General features: G+C 40.9%; 1 protein-coding gene and 1 long non-coding RNA gene across 7 annotated transcripts in view; one reads left to right on the top strand and one right to left on the bottom strand.

Moving 5' to 3' along the window:
• The window catches only part of PCNX2 (pecanex 2), a 158,575-nt gene extending 135,835 nt beyond the window's left edge, over positions 1-22,740 (top strand). For 3 of the 6 annotated variants that reach the window (XM_040554127.1, XM_040554129.1, XM_040554130.1), the window contains 7 exons: positions 2,192-2,295; positions 9,223-9,367; positions 10,611-10,841; positions 11,154-11,428; positions 11,930-12,111; positions 16,485-16,933; positions 18,984-21,322. In XM_040554127.1, the coding sequence (XP_040410061.1) occupies positions 2,192-2,295; positions 9,223-9,367; positions 10,611-10,841; positions 11,154-11,428; positions 11,930-12,111; positions 16,485-16,933; positions 18,984-19,157 (1,560 nt within the window). In that variant the 3' untranslated portion in view covers positions 19,158-21,322. The other 3 variants (XR_005819063.1, XM_040554128.1, XM_040554131.1) reach the window with 3 other exon arrangements.
• Positions 6-23,333, bottom strand: LOC121068724. The gene is made up of 4 exons (XR_005819065.1): positions 23,319-23,333; positions 22,692-22,798; positions 4,356-4,397; positions 6-1,882 (listed from the first exon to the last, which is right to left on the bottom strand). It is a non-coding gene; the product is annotated as an uncharacterized LOC121068724 (long non-coding RNA).
• Positions 23,334-23,611: the final 278 nt, after the last annotated feature.

The raw sequence follows: 23,611 nt of genomic DNA, 5'->3' as shown, positions 1-23,611 counted from the left end.
TAAGCTCGCATTTTTTTCATCAGTAGTAGTTTTAATTCCTGAGATAGGAGTTAAATGATGCATGGTTACTCTTTTTCTTGCTCAGGATTAATAGAGGAAAATGTATTTCATTTAAACTATCAGATATAACTTTTTAAAGGAAAATCTATGTTTTGTAGAATGGAAAAAAGCACATATTAGAGACTACTCTTGTACAAAAAACTGAGCCTTAAGAAGCTTCAAAGCTGTAGTTGTTGAATACAGAACCCATTCCTTACTGTGCACACTCTCCAACACTGTTAAGTTTATCATCTCTAGAAAGTGTGCCTATAGCAAGTGCTCACAGGTGCTGGAGCGGGCTCTCTTCAGGGAATATCATCAGAGCATTCTTGTTCTTCATTCTTGCCAGTGTTTGGGTACACTTGCCAAACATTCGTCCACGTTTGTGTGCCCTTTCCAAACATTTGCCTGTGCTTGGATACAGTCCTCAAGTGGTAGGGAAGTGCACACCAAACTAACTGCTAGCATAGATCACCCCTGAGAGCACGACATTCAGAGGTGAACTACACCACAAAAACGTGTGAAATGACCTTGCGGCTCTAGAAGGTCAGAGACAGGTTTGCTGCCACACATTTGCATGCTTTCAGCCACTAGGATCACTGATGGTCAGCAGTCGTTTGGCAAAAATGCCCTACTGTATTTCCATGGAATACTCAAAATAGCCCAGAGGGAGAATACAGTTGCAGACAAGCATATTCCTTGGTTTTAATTTTCTTATTATTGCTGACAATGGGGAGAAAATGAGAAGTATATCTTTCCTGGCCACCATATGATGTTATTTGTGCATTTTTCATTCAGGATCACTAATAGAACATCCCAAGTGCTACCGCTGACCTTAGCTAAACAGTAACATCAGTGAATCTTAATGTTTCTTCTCCACTTCAGTTCCTTCTCATATCTCTGCACCTGAATACTGTTCCACGAGTTCCTCTGCATGCCACTACATTTGGTGGTGTTTTCATTGAATTGTCCTTTAAGCCTTGCTGCCAGCTCTTCCTGCTGGGAATGTTTTATCTCTTTCCTTGCTCAGTTCCAGGTCTCATCTCCCAAATTTGGACACACAAAGAATCCCAAGGTGCAGAGAAAGTCTCTGCTAAATGACAATTCTTCACTCATTATGTGGCTGTACCTATCAAATAAAATGATAGATTTAGGCATGCCCAGTAGACTTGAAAATCTTGTGAGTTAGAGATAAAAGAGCAAACAAATGCCTGCACCAGTGCATGTCTGTGTGCACAACAATTCATATGTATATTTTTTACATCTTTTTCTTTTTCCTCTTTTTCCGTAATTCATCAGCTGTGTAGAGGTAAAGGTCAACTATGTGATGAGATTTAAAAAAGCTTCAGTGTGCACCCTGAAAATTAGTATACTCTTTAGAAGGAGCTCCATTCTCTGTTACAGCTGACTTCAGTTTTAGAGTCAAAGAAATCACTCGTTGCATGGACCAAAATAATAATGTGTACTCTCCTAAAGGTTCAAATTCATGGAAGTTTGGTTAAGTTTTTCCTCCTGCTTCATAGCAAAGTGTTGTGTTTTTTTCCAAAAATCTCAGTTTAAAAACAACAACAACAAAAAAAACCCTCCTAAGCTAGTAAACGTAAATGAAACATTTTGACTTCTTGTTAAAATGTGAGGTCAGTGTCATCAATGGCATGTAGTTTCGATATATGTTGGTATTCACCAGAAGTGTTTTCCCCAGCAGTTTTCTAACTAGATTGTTCTTCTGAAGTGTGTCTGGGGGTCTCATGTGCACCTGTTGTCCCATGCAGAGGGGTTTTGCTGCCTCCATTTGCAGTGTCTTTCAGCAATAAGCAGTCCGCTCTGTTTTAGAAAGTCCTGTCTGGAAGAAATAAAAGCAAAACAAATAAACAAAAACAACAAAGCAGCAAAGATCCCCTCCCTCCCTTTTGATCTTGCTACCTGAGATTGAAATGTTCAGTTTCTAGTCAGAGGGCAAAATAAGCTGCATTTTGCAGAAAGCCTCTGATTGCGATGATCTTCCTTCTTGTTCTGCTTAATTGCAATGAGTGTTTTTGTGTACAGATCCATCTACAGACATATTTTATGAATGTTACCATTTATAGTATTGAAATGCTTATCAAGACCGTATTTGTGTCTAGAATTACATGCTACTCTTAAAACTTTGTAGCACTTGGACAGTGATGAGGATTCTCCACTAGTAACGCTTTCCTTTGCCTTGTGCATACTGGGCCGAAGAGCTTTGGGAACTGCAGCTCACAACATGGCCATCAGGTAAGTTTTGGGAATCCTTTCTCCTCATCATTAAGTCAAGATCTGTTTGTGTTTTTTCACTTGCTGTAGAATCTCAATAGAACCTTAGATCAAGGTGAAGTATTTCCTCTATAAAGAAAAAAAAAGATTTCTGCCATTCCTGGACATCTTTTACTTCAGTAATTTGCTTAATAACTAACACTAGTCTTTGTTTCATATGGCACAGCAGAATCTTGCATAGTGTACCTATGGCTATTGCTTGTGTTCACTTGAGTCTGGCCTGGCTACTGAAACCCTGACGTCCTCCAAAGGGGGAATAAACTGCTAAGTAATCTAACAGCTAGTTAGCTAAATAATAACAAATATGTAAGTGTACTGTATTCCTCAGGGCTATTTTTCATAGTCATTGTGCCACTTCATTCTGGTGACCAAGAGAGAACCCTGCATGTCTTGAAACTGCAGCTGTGTCTGTTCTTGGTCTAACATAGTCGGTCAGTCAGTCATTCAAAATACTTCTTCCTAAAAAATCTAGCTTATTACTTTTATTACTTGGTTAAGTTTATTTCTATATATGCTATTCTTCTTACATTTTTATTAGGGGTTCTTCCATTTTCACTGGAGGTTCTAATTTGTTTGGGTTTTATAACATACCTTTTATGCTGTTGTAGGTGTTCAGCCTGAGTAATTGATTGTATAGATAAGGCATTTTATTAATAATCTTTAAAAAAAAAGTCTACCTTCCCACCTAATTTTAGTTTTGTATTAGGTGCATTTGAAATCCCTGTGTTCACAAGACTTTAGTAACAATAGAACAGTTTAATAGATACAGAGTCTCTAAGTGACCTTGCTGTATTGGCACAAAATTGTGAATAAAGCTAGCTAGCCTTCTATCAACAAATCCTTAGGGACAATTTGTCTTATTAACAAGTAAACAAAGGCAGCATGGGTGAATTTGAATGCACTTTATGTTATAAATCAGACCTTTAAACATTTGCTCTAGCTTTGTTATCCTTTGAGATGTTTTGTAATGTCTATTTTCACATCTTTGTTCAGTCAGTCATGCAAAATGTTCCTGGCCCACATGGCTTATTTCTTAGTGTGCTGCTCCTTTCTGCTTTCTCAAGTGGCTTTTGTCACCTCTTTTCTGTTTTTTTGTTTGTTTGTTTGTTTGCTTGTTTGTTTGTTTTTGCATATTCCCTTTCTCTATTAGTTTTGTTCTGGGTTTCTGGGTTGAATTTATTTTCCCTTAATTTCTATACATTCAGATTAGTGCAATGTTTAGTAAATTTGCCCTATTTTTTGATGATCAAAATTTTTGAGTATGAGGATGTGATAGAAAAGTTGATGAGCATTTATGATTTTTTTACACAAAAGATTAAAGTGATTTTGATCTGGGCCCACAATAGATATGTCACAGTGATACTAGAAATGCTTCTAAAAATATCACAAAAGCTTCCTAAAACTGTCAACACATTGCATGTACTTTCCACAGGATCTTAAAATCTTCATTATGATGGTTTGGCACTAGTACAGGTACAGTAACAATGTCGCCTATTTTTATTGGCTTACTTGGTTAGTAGCTAAGGCAAAGAGATAATATTATCAGAGACTTTCCAAAGCTTGACCTCAAAAGTATGAATGTTGAGGATAATTATCTGGAAAGATTTTAAGAATTGCACAAGTCAGCTATATTGAAGTCATTTTAAAATCTGGAACATAACCAGTGAACCAAATCAGGTTCTGTCTTTTGGGAAGTGGACACTCAAGTATTTAAAAACATCTTTTCTTGCAGATAATAGGTCTGTAGAAAGCAAAGAATTGTGGTAGTCATATGCATTGCACAGCTCTATCCCTGTTTTTTCCGATTCTATTATATATAATCCTTTATCTTTAATTAAGTCCTGGTTTTCCTTTCTATTAAGAAAGTGCTCCAAGGCAGTATTGAATCATTGTATTTTTAAAATGTACTTTATGTCATAAAAGGGATTAAATGGAAGCTTCTGTCAGAATCTTTTTCAGCACTTCTTCACAAAAGTTTCTCCTAGAGAAGTTTCACTGTGAAAACTGTGTCACTTACCCACCTGGGTAAGGTATCTTCAGTATCTTTCATCTGTCAGAAAGATCTGGAAAAAAAATAGGAATCTGAGTAGCACAATTCAAGTTATAAATTGCTATGGCTACAAAACATGACTTGAGCTTGATGAATGTTGTTTATTTTTGTCTTAAAGAATTTATATATTTATTTTTTTTAATTGACAAGAATACTTCAGTAGAAATTATTGCCTAGTGAGAAAGTTGGGTACTTTACCCTCAGACATCAAGACTTTTTAAACAAAAATCCCCCAAATTCAGCTGAGTACAGGACGAAGAGCGGTTTTTACCATACTTACTGTCTTTATTGCTTCACAGAGATCATCACAGCTTATTTAAACACAAAGAAGCAGTAAGTAGCAAGACTCTGATAGTTGTACATGGCATGCCAAGGAGAAGGAGACTTTGTCCAATGCATGCAACACCCATAAGGCCAGAAAATGTTTCCAAAGATTAACGTCTGGCAGTGATGGCAGGTCTCCCTCCTCTCGCTGTGTATTTGATGCAGAGGCTCAGCTCTTGCAGAGGGTAATTTAGAGCGTTATTGCTGGTCCTTGGCTGCAACTCTCAGCTTGCTGCAGGTCTATATTCAAGTCAGATGGGAGAGAAGTACTGTGGAGCATCAGAAGTTGGAGGAATCATTTCTTAGGTGATTTTTTTTTTTTTTTACTCCTTTTCCTTTAAAAGGTATCATGATTATTTAGGTTAATCTGGCTGGCACTTAGAAATTACCTTGAACTTCGTCTTGGATTTTCTATTAATTCTGGCTGTGAAGCACCTGGTCTATGGTGTTGCTAGAGATTTCTTGATGGGTTTGAGATGTAGTGGGCAGATAGGTGTTGTAATTTTCTTCCCCACATGCTTATTTCTGTGAAGAATTTCAGATATGTTCAATGTGAGCAAACCGTCCAAGAATCTGTGCTTTGGTGCCCATGTTTTGTTCTCTGGGGTGACTGTGCAGGAAGGAGGAAACTTTGTGTGGACAAAGTCTAGCCCTTAATGTGTCTTGAGGAGTGACAGTCATCCAACTGCCTCACAAAAATAGGAATGCAAAGGTAACGTGCTACATTGAGCTGTGCGCTACAGAATTGAGATTCAAGTTTACATTGTGTATGTAAACTATCAATTTGCACTCATTTACACATGATTTTGTGTAATCTATTAATCAGTAAATGTCACTGTGTAAACCAAGGTTTTAAATGCTCTTATATAATGTATGTAAATAATTATTCAGTGTACCTGTTCATGGAAATGTCAGTAGAAACCCAACATTAACACTAGATTATACTATAAATGCATTCATTAGGAAGGCAGAACATTGCTATGCAAATCACATGCTCTTTTAAACTGTTATTAGGAGACATCCTGCACAAAATGCAATTTGAAGAATGACATGACATTACCATTCATTTATTCAAATGTGAGTGATATGTTTCAGTGTGCATCTATGGAAAAAATACTTAATAACGTTATTCAGCCTCTAGACCTACTAATAAATAAATGTTCAGTGTATGTTTCAAATTTGGAAAAAAAGGAAATTCTCTTAATAAAGTATCTCTCATCAGATACTTCCAGCGGGAGCTGGAGCAGGCAGTGCAGCTTTGTGTGTGCCAGAGCTGAGCAGAACAGGAGCAGGGGAGAAAAGTTTGACTCTTAGCTCACAACCACAAACATCTAAAATATCGCATTTAAAGGGGCTGCCAGTGAAGATATTTCTTTGAGGTAAGCTGAGATGTACAGGTGATTACTGGCTCACAGGCATGCACGTGTCTTTATTAATGAAATAAATCTACAATTAACATTGGGAGAGGTCTATAAACTGTAGACAGAGGATTGGGTTTGAGGTAGAAAATACACAAAGACACATTCACCAGCTCATGAGCCATCATCCATTTGTACTGTTTGGGGGCTTGTATCAAATGCTTTTCATTCCAGTTGATGGAGCAATGTAAGGAGTGAAGAAGGGGGGAGCATTTACTTTGGCTTTGTTGCCCTCCCCTGGTCCTTGCGGTGTTGCTTCATCCCCTCCTTGCTGCACGTCCGAGAGCCACAGCATCCCCCACACCTGCATTTTTAGAAACAGCTTGCCATTGTGATAGCAAGTTTTCAGGTCTTAGCTCAGAGGGTTAGAAGTGTTGCCAGAAATAGCAGTTGTGTGTTTTCCTGATTAACATAGTTTCTTTGGCATCTGAATTTACCTTAACTAGTTTTTAAAATACTTGGAATGAGCCTGCAACTGCAGCAGATGACTAATTGAGGTATGTTCAAATGGGGCCAAGAAAGTAGCAACAACCTAGAGTCAGGGCAGAGATCAAAGCTGTTGGCTCATAGCTTCCTCGTAATCTCATTAGTGTCTTCAGGAGAGAGCATAACAATGAGAGGAATAACAACAGCTGTATTTTATGTGGATTAAGGGCTGTGTGTTATAGGCTTGAGTTAGTGTCACATTATAGGTAGGAAAGCCTTGTCCGAAAGCCTCATTACAAGTGGCAGAGGAATAAGAAAATTGAATGGTTTTGTGAACACAGCAATGTCCTCCAAACCTCTCTGGTGGGAAATACAATACATAAAATAATTGTCTCTCAGCCTCCCGCCACCGCTTTGCTCCTTGTAACAGTCACATTTGTTCTTAAAAATGCTGGTTAGAGAACTTATTATGCAGAGGGATGGGAAATGGATAAGTCTTCCCAAACTAAGCACAGTGGGAGCTGTACGTGCTTCTGTCCGCTCCCTCTGCTGATGCTCAGCTGCAGTTTGCATAGCTGTCCTAGTCATGGCCTTGCTTTCAGCAGATGTTGCTGTTCACAGCACTGTTTAGCATGTGCTGATGCCTATAAGGCACTTTGATGTGAATGCAAACTCTTGGTCTACTCGGGTGTTCATATTTGGTCTGAAAGCCTCTAATGATGTAAAAAACAGTTCTCTTTCCTGCTTGCTCCTTCCTTCATCCCGGCCAACTTTTCATAGCAAATGCAGGCAGTGTTACTTGGGGAAAAACTATACCGCTGAGCCATTAGTAGGTGCACATTTTGGGGTCGTTTTTTTCAGTTTCATCCTGGAAAATGTATTTAGGTACAGAAGTGTTTTTTTCCAGGCAGGGATTCATTCACATATGCTGCATGCTGTCTGCTGGGTGGGCGACTGGAAGGACACCTCCTGATTTCTCATCTGCTTCAGGGAGGTGATTTGTGGGTGCATGGGCTGCACCCACCATTTTTTTTTCTATCTGGTTTATTCTAGGGCTTTCCTAGCTATTCAGTAGGGTTTGGGTATATTATCATTTTCCGTACTCCAGAGATGATTGATCGAGGGTCAGCAGGGATTCATTCTTTGAAGACATGTAACAACTCCCATTGAAACCCGTGCTTGAATGTTTTGAAGCTCTGAGCGTATGTGCCTGCCTCTTAAACCTAGGCATGTTTTAATATGCAACTTAGTACTAATAAATGCAAATGAGGTAGGAATTCACAAGAGCTTCCCTGTGCTCCTACTGTTCCCAGCAGTGAGAGAAGCCCTGCCTTACTGAGTGGCCTCAGTCCCACTGATCAGTTGATTTGTATTACATGGTGCTTTTGCAGAGAAAAACAGTAACAACGGTATATATCCTTCTGTTTTAATTTCTAAAACATGCCACCCACCATGGGCAAAATTAGAATGTTTGAGCTTGAAGGTAGGCCAAGCCATTTCCTAATCTCTCTTTTCCCTCTCTCTGAAGAGAAAAAAATGTAAAATATTTTTTTCTTTTCCAAAATAATTAAGAAAGCTCAATTAAGTGGAAAGATTATGCATTCTCTGGAGAAAGTGTGGATGGTAATGAAAAACTCTAACATCTTAATGCTTTTTCTCCTCAGAGCCTTTACGATCTAAAAAATCAACTGTTGTAAGAGTGAGTAAAATCTTGGCAGGTAGACGAAACCATGTCCTGCGGGTTTGTAAGAGATGCCTGCTTTTTAACAGATGGTTCTGTTTTCCTCAATTTCAAGATCAGTTCTTCAGAACAGTGTTAGGTCTGCAGTCCTCCTATAAACATTACCTAAGTGGCTGTTGTGTAGTTGTGCAGAGCTCACAATTCATGGTGCAGGCTGGAGCTGCAGGCTAACTGCTTCTCTTCACAAAGCCCTTGTGCAACCATCTTCTAACAGCTGCTCCATTTTGTCCCTTTAACATCTCGCTTCAATCTCAGATCCAGGCAAACCGTCCTCCAAGGTCAGGCAGAACTGGTTACATCTAGTTGCATATATGAAAAAAGAAACCCAGCCATGGTTGCTTTAAGGCTCATTGTTTCAGTATGAAATGCCTAAGGTTTAATTCATGCTCTCACCTGGTTTGCTGAACAGCTTGTGAAACTCGGGATTCTTTTCAGTACGTCTGGTTTAATGTTTGCCTGGTTTTGAGTTTCATGGCAGAAGTCTCAGATTTGCTAAATGTATATTTTACAGCTGTTAATTATTTTTACCTTGTGAGCAGAACTGCTAACAGTGACAGGGCTGATCAATACATTTTCAAATGAGGGGGCAGCTTCTGTTGCCTGACTAGGCATTGCCAAGCAGCTGGCACTGCGGCGATGCAGCACCCTGATGCACCCACGTGATCCTCCCATCCTTAGGACTTCTGTTTCAGGTGCCACACTCCTGTCATGGCCAGATGCTTGCAGTGCAAGCAAAAGGGAAAACACTGACCCAAAGGAATGGGTTTTCAGTAGAAACATGCAGCCTTTGCTTTATACCAACCTCAAGAATCCATCGCGTGCAGTCCCAGGTCCATGTCCTGGTTCTCCCTGTGCTGGGCAGCCGACTGGGGTCTGGCTTGGTGGGCCAGAGATGGTTTCTGGGACTGACTGCTGCCTTTCTCCTGCAGTTTAGACTCCTTTCTTTATGGACTCCACGCGCTGTTCAAAGGAGACTTCCGGATAGCAGTGAAAGATGAGTGGGTCTTTGCAGACATGGATCTGCTGCATAAGGTGGTTGCCCCGGCAATCCGAATGTCTCTGAAGCTACATCAGGTAGGACCTTTAATATATATATTTTTTTAATTTTATTTTTTAACTTTTACTGTTGTATTTGTTTTCTTAGGGAAATACAGGAAAACTTGGAAACTGTCCAAATTAAAAATGAGAGGGAAATGGAGTACTTGTTGCCTTATTCTGAGAAACTTCCTTAACCAAAATGGAAAAGCTCAGAATATATTTATTTTACATTCAGTTGATATGGGGTACCCCCAGCTGTCCATTTGGAACTATTTTTATTGCAGAGCTTGACCCTGCCTAATGAAAGTTAGAACAAAACTGATGATCACGTCATGTTTTAGTTGCAGAGGTACCATAATGATGGTTTTTAGCTGAAAATAAATAAATTGATCAGTAAGTTTAAAAAATCAATAAATTGATTAGGCTAATTTTACTGTTAATTTATTAGTCCTTTGGTGATGGGCAATACATGAAAAACACTTCCATACATTAAAAGTCACAGCTGAGAGGAGCGGTGGTTTGAAGGGGGGTTAGTGTCACAGCTGTGTTTGATTACATCATGCTGTTTCTGACCCCATTCTGTTTTCAGTTGTAAAACTCTGGCACACCTCCATTGAAGTCACTCCAGTTTCTTTAGGTCAACCCTTGTATAGCTTGGAATTGATTTTGTTCTTGCTCTGGCATATTATTTAGGCTCATACACTTCGATAATCCATGGTATTTATAATTGCTCTGAATGTAACTGAAGTGGAACTGCTCTGAATTAATGCAAGCGAATTGGACAAAATAATGTTGTGAAAGTAATCACTGGCAAGTATTGCTTTGTGACAGCTAATGAAGTAACCCAATATTGTGATACTTGTTGATGGATTCACAGTCTGTGCTTTGTTGTGGTTTTACAAGAATGAAAAGAAGGATTTCCACAAGAACTGTGGAATGTCCCAGGTAATTTTGATCTCCCTCTAGATTATCCAAAAGCTCTGCCTCCTGTGGTTTCCCACTTTATAACTTGTAAGTGGATAAGCTCTCATTCTCTGCCTTTGTCCAGTGGAGACATGAAATCAGAACAGGTTACAACAGAACACTTTCTGTATTACTGTTAATTGTTCTACTTCCCCCAACACTTGCTGTGACACAAGTCATTTGCGGGGCTATTTGGCAGACTGTCTCAAAAAAAAACCAAAACCACCACCAACAACAAAAAACTACAGGTTTTTGTTAATAGTTCTTGTGTTTTCATAAATATACCTGACCTTTTCAATACTTGTTGTACTACCAGGACCAGTTCACCTGCCCAGATGAGTATGAGGACCCAGCAGTTTTGTATGAAGCAATCCAATCTTTTGAAGAAAAGGTTGTGATTTGTCATGAAGGGGACCCTGCCTGGCGCAGTGCTGTACTCTCCAACAGAGAAGAGCTGCTAACCCTGAGGCATGTGGTAGATGAAGGAGCAGATGAATATAAAGTTATCATGCTCCACAAAAGCTACTTGAGCTTCAAGGTTATCAAGGTACATGAACCATCTTTCTAATACTGCAGTAAAAAAGGAGGAGGTTGATCATATTTGTCAGAGTAGGGACTGGAGGCCCCAAGGGGAGCGCTGTTCAGTTCACTTCTGCTTTGCACCAGTAATTTTGTGCATCAAAAGCAACATCCCAGGCTTAACCAGGGAGTAGCTGCTCATGCAGTTCATAAAACCTGTTGGTACAAAGACACGGCATGCTTGCACCCTGCTACTGCTGTTCTACCTAGACCACATAGTTCTGTACTTTAAGTAACAAATGTTTTTACGTGGTCCACACTGTGTTTTACCTACCTGTAGGTCAACAAGGAGTGTGTCAGAGGACTGTGGGCTGGGCAGCAGCAGGAACTGATTTTCTTGCGCAATCGTAACCCAGAGAGAGGAAGCATCCAGAATAATAAACAGGTCTTGCGGAACTTAATTAATTCTTCATGCGATCAGCCACTGGGATATCCAATGTACGTTTCCCCTTTAACCACTTCATACCTTGGGACGCACAGCCAACTGAGGAACATCTGGGGGGGACCTGTCAGTTTGGACAACATTAAAAAGTGGTTCAGATCCAAATGGTTAAGGTAGGTGTTAAATTTTGGTTATGCAGATAGACACTCTGCAGTCTCAGTTCCACTGTAATCTCTGTTAAGAGAGTAATTGCGTATTGTTATCTATGGGTAAAAAAATTAATTGCAGACAACTCAGAATGTAATAGAACAGCCCTACAGATATGGCAGAAAACACATTCATTTGTGGCTTTTAAGCAAAGCTTTCTATATGTTAGTCAAAATGCATTTTCAAATCACTTAGCAGTAGAGACATTTCCCTCGTTCAGGGGAATTTTACTGTTTAGTCCTTGTGAATAGGGGTGTCTTTTCTGTAACTTGGTGACATGTCAGAAAATGAGGAAATGTGTTGGTGGGTTATGCTCCAGAGATTTGGCAATGTAGATGATCATCCGCACATCATTGTTCTTGACCAAAGTACATGTAAAAACAATTACACATTGCAAGGTCTCCTGACGTGGGTGGCACAAGTTCTCCGTGCATGTAGACTGACCACGTGTTTGTTCCTGCAAACAGGATGCGGAAGGACTGTCAGGCAGCTCACCATGACAGAGGCAACGTTGAAGAAGTGGATAATGGAGGGGGGTCATCTAGCGGCAATTCCGCAGGTAACTCAAGCCAGAGCAATAGCTCACAGCACACCAGAGACGGAACCCCTCAGTTGCAGGCTTCATCACATGAGGTCCACCAGCGTGCAGGTATTTGCACAATTTACTTGGCTTTTTCTGTAGTTTTCTCCCGAGGGGCCACATGGACAGATGCTTTTTGGGCTTCTCTCATATCCAGTGGAAAGCTAATTTTAGAAAGGGGGGCCTTTGTCTTTCCTGATGGCCAAGCATGTGTAGGAGATGGCTTCCTGATATTGTTCCAGATTTTTACTGGGAGAGCGTAAGACAAATGTGATTCGTGTGGCTCACCAAGGGTTCCACTGTCAAACTATTTACTGTGTTATTTTTGGACTAGGAGGTACTACTAACAAAGGCAGAATGAGAAATTCAGATGGAAGGGAGTCTACATGTGTGATGCCCATTCAGTTTACACATTGAGCCTGTGCTTATTGTTGACTGGGAACAGCAGAACTAAAAATATGCAAAAATCTTAATTATCTTAGAAGAAGCATGATGATTTATTTGAGGAATTAGTTTGGCTGCTCATCAGCACTTGTGGAGAATAAACAAATAACAAATAACTCACTATGTCTATACATCAGTTACCAGGAGAAAATTAAATGTTGCCAGTCACTCTGTCAGTTAACAGCTGAGCCTTTTTCATATTAAATTACGGATTTAAAAGTACTTCAGATGCGTTTGTAAGGTAGAAATACTGGCCTTCACATTGGAAATATACGTTAAGTTTGCTAGTGGGTCACCATGGGACCTGTCACTAAGGGACCAGGATGTGATGAAAGGTCAAGTTAATTGACTGCGTTACAAGTTGTGGTATTACTGTATCAATTAAGGCAGATAACTAGAGGGTGTAACACTTGTTTGTTTCCTGTTAAGATCATTTTGACCTATCATTAAAAATAATGGACAGGAATGGAGAAAATCTTGCCGTGAATATAAATCATGCTGTAAGGATAAAATAGCTACTGCTTTTAATTGAGTCTAGCTTTAGACTAATCCCCAGGTGCATACTCATAACTTGACACTGCAGTAATCTGAATGGCAAACTTAATTGTAAAATAACGATCCCGAGCATGCCATGCAATAATGAAAATTAATTGTGAATTGTTTAAAAGGATGTATTGGGTGCCTAGAAAACCACAATCAAGAGAGGTCACGCTTAATTAAGAAAAGCTACCTGGCTATGAGATAAAATGAAGAAATGCACAACAAATGCAAGAAAATGGAAAACAGCAAATGTAAATCAGTATTCAGTCCCAAGAGAGAGTTGATAACAGAAAGAAAATGAAACAAAGAGAACTTTCTGACTAGCACCATTAGGGACAATAGGAAGAAAGCTGATTTGCTGTTGTTTATTTTTTAAGAAAATTAGAAGCACAAGAAATTGTAACAGTAGTCTTGATCAGTCACTGTATAAAAAGGCTAAGTTATCAATAATGTAGAAACGAGAAAAGAACATGTCTGTTTTATACTTGGGAAAGATGCAGATGATCTATGATCTGATCATGAAGTAGTTCTTTGCATCCTAACGGCTACACAGAACATTAAAGAGCAGCTATCAAAGCTATATGCTTAATTGAGAAAATCCAAATAACTCTCATTCAAGGTTTTTAAAAGAGCTGCCTAAAAAGCAAGATCCGTTTGATCTTCAGTAAATATCAGGACAGTACGACGATACTAGAGGACTAGCAAAAAGCTTATGCTATGTCAGATGTTAAAGAATGAATAGGGTCACCTGACTAATACATGTCTGTCAGTCTGTCTGTGCGTCAGTACTCTTTTGGCCTCCCATGCACAATCCCTGTGCCCTAATTTAAGAAAGACCTTTGTAATTTGGAAGGAGTTCAAAGAAGAGAAGGAAAAAAAAAGATCAAAAAGCTGGGAAATGTTCTGTAGTGAAAAATTAAAAGCTTTCAAATAATTTCTATTGTAAGAGATTCTTTGATTGTAGTCTGTAAGTACTTACCTGGGCAACAACAGGTGACCAAAGACAGTTGCTTCTAGCAGACTTAAATACAACAAAGCTAAACAAGTTCTAATTTGAAGTCAAGTGCACATTTTTAACAGTGAGAGTAAATAAATAGCGAAACAAGTGGCAAAGGGTTAAGATGGATTCTCCCTGACCGCAGGTGTTGGATGCCTTTCTTGAAAATAATAGTAGTAATTAATGCCATATAGAAGTTAATTCCAGGAAGCTCTATGGCCTGTGGTATATAGCGTGGCAGACTGGATGATCACAGCAAACCCTTCTAGTCTTATAATCTATGAATCAAGTGCATTTAATGCTTTCCTATTTCATTTTGCAGCCTGGTGCCACTGAGTCTGCAAAATGCAATTAAAGCCCTATATAAAAGTGCGACAAAAATCAGGAGCATTGGAAACATGTGGGGTTTTCCCCCCAAAGTGTCCTTATTTCATGATGCGGTTCATGGAACACCCTTTGTTTCCTAATTGTTTTCAGGGACAGAGTTATTTCTGTGTAGATACGGGTGGTCTCCTGTCCAATGCTCTAACCTCTGCCTTTGGGATGAGTATCGAGCGGTTTTGGACAGCGGTCAGCTTGGCAGTTGAAATCACAAACAGATGTTTGGCCGCGGTAGCCCCTGCACAAACCCACGCACCGCAGCCCCTCTGTTCCCAATTCGAATCCGTGCCTTTTATTTAGAAACGTAATCTATTAAAATAACCATTGGATGCAGAAACTGCAGCACTTACTTAAACAAAGCCCCCGGGTCTGAAGAACCTGCATGACCCCGGCAGCAGCGCGCATCATCCCTGCTCATCATGCCTGAAGTGCAGAGCACGCTCATGGAGCTGTGCACCTCTGTCCCGTTGCTCTCAGAGATCATGGGGCTTTTATTGCCAGGGTAGCAGTGCAGCATGCCGTCTGAATAAAATTATTTTTTTATTGTTCTAACAGTAGAAATAATGATATATTGTAAATGGGGTGGAAAAGCGTCCAGTGCTTGCCAAACCACCTAGGTTGTAGCCCAGCCGAATGGCTCCAGTGAGGTAGGTTATGGCCCAGCTCTGCCATCTGACTCCATGCCAAGGTTCCTAAATTCTCTTTGCTTCAGCATCTGAAAAATGTGGCTAATGATACCAGCCTCCGGAAAGCAGGCCTGGGGATGTAAAACAGCATGGTTCAGCTATATAATGTAAATAGATTGGATATGAAATCCTGCCTTACTGGATGCAATCCTTGTGAATTGAGCAAACAATCATATTTGTGAGCCACAGCATGAGATTTATATTGCTCTATGCCTGCAACATTTCAATACTTGGAAGGGTTTCAGTGCTTCTGTCCCCTCCATACTACTTGTGTTGGGAAAAACCAAAGCAAAAAAAATACCAACAACCCCAACAACCTGGAAATGCCTCAGATTTGTTTCTGCGTTGGTGGATCTCAACAGATTATCTGCCTTTAACCCACAGCTATAGCTAGACAAAATGCTGGCTCGTGTTAATGTTTGGAGTTTCCTGGAAAGCCAAAAGCCAAGTAGGCACTCGCATGACTGGGTGTTTGCTGCATAAGCCTGGGTTAGAGCCAGTCTGCAAGCAGGTGTCTGGAGGGTTCACTGGCCGATAAGTTGATTTTGTTTTTCATTCTGTGGCTATTTAAATATGCAAGCATAAGAAATACAGAAACGTTTTGTTTGCATGACATAAGGTGCTGATGTAAATGCTAAAAAAGGCGGGGGGGTATATGTACAGGAAGACAGAATTTGCCTAGGCCCATCAGAACAGTTCATCCACTCTATCCAACAGAAGCTGCATTAGGATGCTTCACAGAATGGAGCAAGAGCTGTACGTGAATCTCATTTAAACCGCCAACAGCTTACCTTAAGTAGGGGTGCTCTTATCTTTTCAATCTGTGATGTACTGTAAATATCAATCTTGGATCTCAGTCAAACTGTCAGGCTTAAGAACTGTCTTGTAGATGGAGTACTGCCTTCCACTTGGCTGAATCCTCAAATTATCATTCCTCATATGCAGTTTTTAATTCACAGGTCTATGCTTTACTTTTGCAGCTAAGTTATACCAGGCCATTTAAGGTGGATATTCAACATTCCCTACTTTCGTGTGGATATCAAAGGGGAGTGGAGTTAGAGCAACACTGCTTATTCACTGGGCAGGTTAAAACGTACAGGGCAGACGAGGTGAGATCCTGTGATCAGCGTACCTTTCTTGGTGTCTTTTCTCATTTTCCTCTCTTTTGACCCAGTGCAGAACCACTGGAGCGATTCTGACCAAAAATCAGAACTATTGTAGTGGAAAAAATAGAAAGTTTCATAGGTTTAGTTGTTTCTCATGTCTGAGATTCTTGGATTCTTAAGCTGATACAACCCGTAGTAACATGTATACACAGGACACTGTCAATAGCATAGACTTCATTAGGATACCACCGAAGACAGCACTTAAATATTTTTCTCTTTCTTTTAAAGGCAGGAGAAAACACAGGAGTCAGTCTGTCCAGGCACACGCTGCTTTAAGCCAAAGGCCCCCTGTTTCAAGTCACTCTGGACCAATGATGGAAAGCCGCCAGCCTTTCATCCAAACATCTACATCTGCCCATGAAATTGCCCAAAGGCTTTCTAGTAGCCAGCTGTCACTCCACAACTCGGCAACATCTGTGTTTTCTCAGTCCCCTGCTGTTCCCCTTGCTGGCCAGCTGACTGTGCAGGACCGAGCTGCTGCACTGCTCAGGTCCAGCCTGGCCTCGTCCACCAGCTCAACTCTCAGCCTGCTGTTCGGCAAGAGAAGCTTTTCGAGTGCTCTGGTGATTTCTGGGCTCTCAGCTGCGGATGGAGGTAACACCAGTGACACCCAGTCATCCAGCAGCATGAACATTGCCATGGGTCCTTCTGCCAGAGCAGCAAGTCAGGCAACTCGGGTAAGGCTGAAGCCAGAACAGCAGTACTGGCCATGAGCTGCCATGCTGCTCACCTGTCAGGTTCTTGAACCACTGGTTTCTTACTTGTCTTGTAGTCTTTTTTTTTTTTTTTTTTTTTGCATTTTGGTATTTGTTTTGGATTTTGCATCACAATGAAAACGAGACTGTTTAGTATTTTGTGCATATATGAGTGATGTATTCATTGGTAATGGTAAGCTGGCCATTAAGAATGCACCTAAAATTGCAAACTGGGACAAAAAGTTGCTCTTCCTTTTACTGAGACCAGGGACTCAAGTTTTTGTTTTATGCAGCCCAGGTGGTAAAGTACCATCATAAGCAGACTAAATAGTACGTTTCTTGCTTGCTCACTCAGGACTGAATTATTTGTACAAAGAGGAATGGCACCCACTAACAGTGCACTTGTTCTGTCTCCTTTGACCCGAAATTCAATCCAGAACCTTGGAACCTTATTACTGAAAGCGTTAGTCAGGGAAGGCTGCAGGAAATATTTCCCAAAGGAAACTAAAAAGCCTTCAAGGAAACCTGCATGCGCTGTGAATCAGCATTTTCTAACAGAAAAATAGTGCACACAAACAATTTCCAGCCTTCATCCCAGTAGGCTTCCAGTTCTGTTTCCTTCTTCCCTGGAAAATTCAGTGCACATACTAGTGCTACTGTTTTATTGTCTGAAATGTATTTAACTTCGGTTGCCATCTATTGCTTTCCTCTATTTTAAAACCTTTATCTCTACACTACAGAGCAGTAATGGGAGAAGATGGATTAGAGATAAAGGGTGGCTGCAACTGGAGGCTGACAACGTAATTAAGACTGACTTTCACGTCTGGCCTATCAAAATGGAAATCAAATTGGCAACGGGAAAATTGAGGATATGGAAAGTCCAAAACACTTTTTGGCTAATATCATTCCAAACTGTGTATAACTTCCCTAATTTTCAAAGAATTCTCCAACTCCCAAGTGAAAAAAGCTCTTTAGCCTTTGTGTATTTTGCTCTCAACCCAAAAATGCCATTTATGGTACAGTTTATGAGGTTTTGCCATTAACTTCAACAGAATTTGACTGAACATTATTCATCTGGGTTCAATCCTGCTTTAGTACGCTTTAGTACTCTAATAAGCTTTAACAGTATGTACAGCTGAACATATCAAATGACAAGGTATAATGCCAACTTTCAACAGTTTACAGTCTAACTTGCAAGAATTCAGCCAGTCTGCAGTGGTGAGTACCAGTGGTGGGATTCACCTTGTCTGACTTTCAGCCATGTAAAATTTAGGTCTGAAGTCTCAGTAGATCATTGGTGTGGCCCCTGTACTCAAAAGAGAGGACGATCCAGTTCATCCTTAGAGCTGTCAGGAGGAAAGCTTCCTTTGGAAGACCCATCAGTCCCTGCCAACCATTGGCAGCTTGGATGATACACTTAGACTATGTTATATGTAGGTGAGGTTAGCTCTGGCCAAAACGTAACTGCTCAGAGTCCAGGTGCTCCTTTGATTGAAAGCACTAAGGAGGAAGCATTTTACTTAAACCTTCATACAGCACAGTTCTGGAAAGCTTTCATAGTTCTGGAGATCCTACAGTGGGGTGACACGGTGCGTAACATTTTCAGGTTCATAATTGCATTCCAGTTCTGCTGCAAAGGTTCCTTTGTAACTTGGATTTAAAATTTGATGTATAAAAGCAGCCCCAGACTAACCTGATTTAACTTCTAAGAAGTTAGCCCTGCTTAAAGGAGGGGTTTGTACTGGATGACCTCCAGAAGTCCTTTTCAATCCAAAGTATTTTACAGTTCTCTCTACATGCACATTTGTGGTACTAAACCTCTAGCTCCTCTAATTTTCTTTCCAAATTTATGCATTACAAGTACCTGTTCATTCTTCAGAAGTCCCTTGTGAATTATGCATGTTAAGAATCCCATGCAGTCTCACAGAATGACATTCCTAAATCAATTTTTAACTTTTTCGCCTGTCACTTCAAAAACGGCTGAAGTGTTACTTAGAATAAGCTCCTCGACTCCTCCTTTCTTTCTCTCCAGCAGCTCACCGAGACCTGCGATGCGACAGAAGCTACAGAATCTAGACCGCGTCGAGAGCAAGGTCCGGCCCATGCCATATTCATGAGCCAGACCCTGGAGTGCAGAAGGGCCAGCCAAGAAGACATGGCCCTGGAAGACACGGCTTCTCAGCAAAGCCTCTCTGAGGAGCAGTGAGGAGTACTGCTAGCGCAAGGGCCACACTCTTCTCAGAATTAAAGACAGAGTTAGGTCAGGGAGCTGCAGGTGCGTTTAAGTTCTTTCAAATGTAAGAAGCAACCTCCAAATGTTTATTTTTCTAACTTCTAAGCAAGAATATACAGGGCACATGTTCTTCAGCTAAAGGCCTTGGCATGGGTGGGGTTGGAAGATGTCATAAAAAACACAGTGCCGCTTCATCTCAGGTTCTTGTAAATGCTAGAACAACAAATACAACCTGTTTGACGTTCCTTCCCCTGCAGAGGTGTTGACACGCTTGTGGTGGGAAAAAACAAGCATAACAGCTGGCATCGCAAGTGAATACAATGGGAAATACTAATACAATTCAGTGAAAAGCACACAAGAAATCTTTCCTGCCATAGCTAGACAGCTGATTGCATGCAAATTAATTGGCACTTGATTATAATGTATAGCGAAGGACAACTTTGAACAGAAGCAATGAATGCATAAAAGGACAGTACAATATGTACTGTAACAGTAGAGCTAAATCTGATTATTTTTTTCCCAACAGCAAATCTTATTTTCCTTCAACATATTATGCAGGTGCTAATTATGAATAGCAACATAGCATCACACAGACTGATACACTGCATGCAGCTATACTGAAACATTGTGTGAACAAACCTTGCTAAAAACATTAACAGAAGTCAAATGTGAGAAAAGAAACTAGCCAGTGCATGGAAAGCCTTCACAAAGCATATGGTGCACCTTATTTGCAAAGAAAGCAGCTTTGTGTTAACAGCTGCTCTTAGGTATAATCTCATGCTCCTGTTTGGTTTACAGCAGTGTTTCTCAAATTCCAGGCAACAGCCCCCTTGGGAGATGCAAAAGGGCCCGGGAGAGTTCTCCTCAAAGGCAGCAAAGTGCAAATTAGACTGTAATTATTGTCTGCATTTGTAGTGGGCAGGGAACAGCTAAATGCCTTTAATTGCTGGACACAACTCAGTGTCCATAAACACTTGTAGCCAGTAATTACAGAGCATTCTGGTTTCCCTCCCCCAGAGAAACTGAGCTGCTGCCAATTTAATAGTTGCATAAAGATGGATGAGGCAAAAAGAGAAGTCATGCTTTCACAAAGTTTGAGAAACACTGATTTACAGGAATCCATGACTATTTTGGAAGCCAAAAGGCTACAACAACTCCTTACTGTACTATAATGCATAAAGACACACGTGAGCGCGTTTTGTTTTGTTGTTGTTTTTTTTTTTTAATTAAAAAATTTGCAGCTATCTGTGTCTTGCTATTCCTCTTTACTGTAAGTACTATAGATTGTTTCTAATTCTCCTCACCACAACGTGCAGCCAGACTAGCTTGTCCCAATTAACAGGAAATATTTAACAAGAGCTGCTGTAGCTAAGTCTTATTACCATTAGATGATGCACAGTTGCAATCTGAGCTTCCTACTGTGCCACACTTGAAATTATTAGTAGTAAAACTAAGTAACACCTAGTGAAAAGAAAACCATCCATGTTTGCTTTGTGTGGCAGCAATTTTTGGGTTTTCTTACATTGAATTATTTTCACTTGCTTTACGAAGTTGAGAAATCTTTTGTTTTTCTTTCACTTCAGATCTTGACAAATTCATTATTTATAATGCTCAGCATAATCTAGGCAAAATTCTACTCACATTTACAAGGGGAAAAGCAGACGATTAATGTAAAGTCCCTGAGACGCATGGTCAGCAGTGTGGCTTAGGCCCTGCTAGTGTCACCTCCAGCATCCAGGTGTGATGTGGAAGAGGAACCTGAATTCAGCTGCTCTTTTCTGAGCAGTTCTTGCAGATGTTGCCATTCCTCCCGTGAGTGGAGTGCTTCACACTCTCCCTTATGTGGGACAGATGGAGGTTACAGGCATAGGTGGGGGGGCTCCTGCTGACAGCCACCGGCCCTATTTCTGCCTCAGGAACTTTTGCACTGCAGTCTACCAAGGTAAACCATCACCACTTTGTCTTTCTAAACCCTGCTATGTGTGGAGGCAGGACAAAGAGCTGCAGAAAGCAATAAACTCCCTTGTTAAGTTAGCCTCACATAGGCTTATGATTTCCAAATCTGTAACTTAAATCTGAATTTACTTCCAGAAAAAATAACTAATTCCAATAGTCCCAACTAACCTAAATTATTCTGTGCATCCAACTCAAGCAAACTAAACCGGACCGGGAAACAGCTGCACAAATTCTTCCATTGCTGCACCTGCTTTAACACCCACAGTGACAATGCCTTCCACCAGCACCACTTCAAGAGACTCACCCATCTCCTCGGCCTCTGTTACTGCGCCCTAAGAACTGCAGCTGCCCTGCAGTTCCTGACCCAGCTCCAGCCACCAGTGAGGACAGGAAGGTGCCATGGAGCCCCAGCTCCTGCTGCATGGGGTGGCTGCCAGGAAAGGCCTGTCCTAACTCACACCTTGTTTGGTTCAGGCACAGCACACAAGCAGGAAAGAAGAGGATTTAAACACAAGTAATTTACTTTTAGTATCCATCTCTACTATAAGTTTTCTTTTGCTTTGAAGTTGTTACTGTAGAATGGTGGCTTGAAGAACAAAAGAGTGACCATTACGAACAGTATCACATTTAAATAAAATCAGAAAAAAATGGCAGCACAAACTTTCCTCCACCATTTCTACATAGTTTTGGAGATAAAGAGTCAAATGTTATCAAGACTACTGCTATATGCAGTGTTTTCAGATGTGGTCCAATTCTACAGAATTACCAGACGTAATGGTTAGAAATAAAACCTGCAACCAGGTACAAGGTTGTATTGACCCTAAAAAACAGGAAGCAGACATGGACCCAGTTACTCCATGTCAATACATGATAGAAGATGCATTTAAGGCTCTGATGCATGCAAAGCTGACAAATAGGTAGCTGATCTTTACACTTCCTTTCAGTAAGAAAGATGCTCAGAATCTGCATAGCCCTAGAAGGCATCCAAGGCCATAGGAATTCCATTTTCAACACTAATCTCTACACAAAGGCTTTAGCCATACCTTATTTTATTCCTGAAAGAGCTAAGCAGCTCAGTACTTACCTCACACAGGAGAGGCTTAGTGTTGCAAGGTGAAGGCATCTGTGATACCTCAGGAACTCCACTTGTCAGGCAGTCTGGGGTTCTGATGAGAAGCAGCGGCAACTTTCTCTGCTTTTTAGTCAGCTGCTTCACTGACCGACTCTGGAGCGCCCAACATAAAACTCAGCCTGGAGGTCGCTCAGGTTGAGCGGTTTGCTTACCCTACACGTTCGATCCCTTACTGTGGCTATGACAGCGGAAGGACACCGTGGCCAACATGGCAGCACCTTTTATGAGCAGTTCCAGTTTGTGTCAGTTTTGAAGATCCCAGGTGCTAGGCCTGAATTTTCCCAGTGGCAGTGGCTGACATTTACTTGACAGGGGTCCAAGAGAGAAGCCACCTGGATGCTCACTCGGTCAGCCCAAAACCTTTCTGGTTCTGAAACCTGAGAGTAGAAATGCTCCCAATGCTGGCAGTCTGAACTCACCCTTGGAGGAGATCACCTGAGCCACAAGAGCAGTCAGTACACACAGTTCTTTCATGGAAATGGCAGAAGGGATGAAGAGACGGAGGCCCCCCCAGGTAACAGCAGCACTGCTGAAGAGAAACACTGGGCATGATTTTCTGCACACTGCCTTGATGGGGCCCTCACAACGGGAGAGCTGGGAGAACACCTACAGTACAGCAGGCTACAGGCAGGAGGTTAATGAGCGTACAGTGACACAAGCACAAATACAGCACTTCAGCCCTCACATTAAATAGGGGATATTCGCTGCCTGCTCTCATTTTGTTTTCCTGTACTTTCTTTTCACAGCAGATAGGCTCTAGTTCACATCACACAGTAAAAGCCAGGTGATAAAACTCCTAAGGGTGAAACATGCCCAGACCTGGTCAAAAGCTTCTGGTAACATTTTACCAAAACCAACTACGGGCTGCTCAACTGCTTGCACCCACCAGGTACGTTGGAAGTGTCTTACAAACTTCTTACATATGTATATCCATATACACACAAACACACGCTGTGAACTGTCACTGAAAAGTCTCACCTTGTTTCCACAGACAGAAAATCTTGACTTTCATTGCATTTAAGACAAACGTTAGGAAGAACACTTACCACAGTGATTCTTTTTTCTCTCACCAAGAGGCCAGGTACTCTCAATCTGTAACATTCTGGAACTATGAAGTTCTTAGGAGTCTCTGCAATGCTATTCAAAGGTTTTTTAAAGAGCTATTTACTAGAATAGAGCAAGAAACGTCACTTGCATTTGGCTCCAGCCCACCAAGTGACTGCACTTCTCTTGCTGGGAAATTTAAGTTAAGGATTAGCTGAATTCTATGCAGCTCATTTTAGAAGATTAGAATTACCAGTGAAATTCTCCAGCATGTAATAAGCATCTTCTCATCAAT

This window comes from Cygnus olor, chromosome 3, assembly GCF_009769625.2.
Source record: "Cygnus olor isolate bCygOlo1 chromosome 3, bCygOlo1.pri.v2, whole genome shotgun sequence".
NCBI lineage: Eukaryota > Metazoa > Chordata > Aves > Anseriformes > Anatidae > Cygnus > Cygnus olor.
The sequence above is the reverse complement of the archived record's forward strand: the minus strand, read 5'-3'. Positions and strand labels throughout refer to the sequence as shown.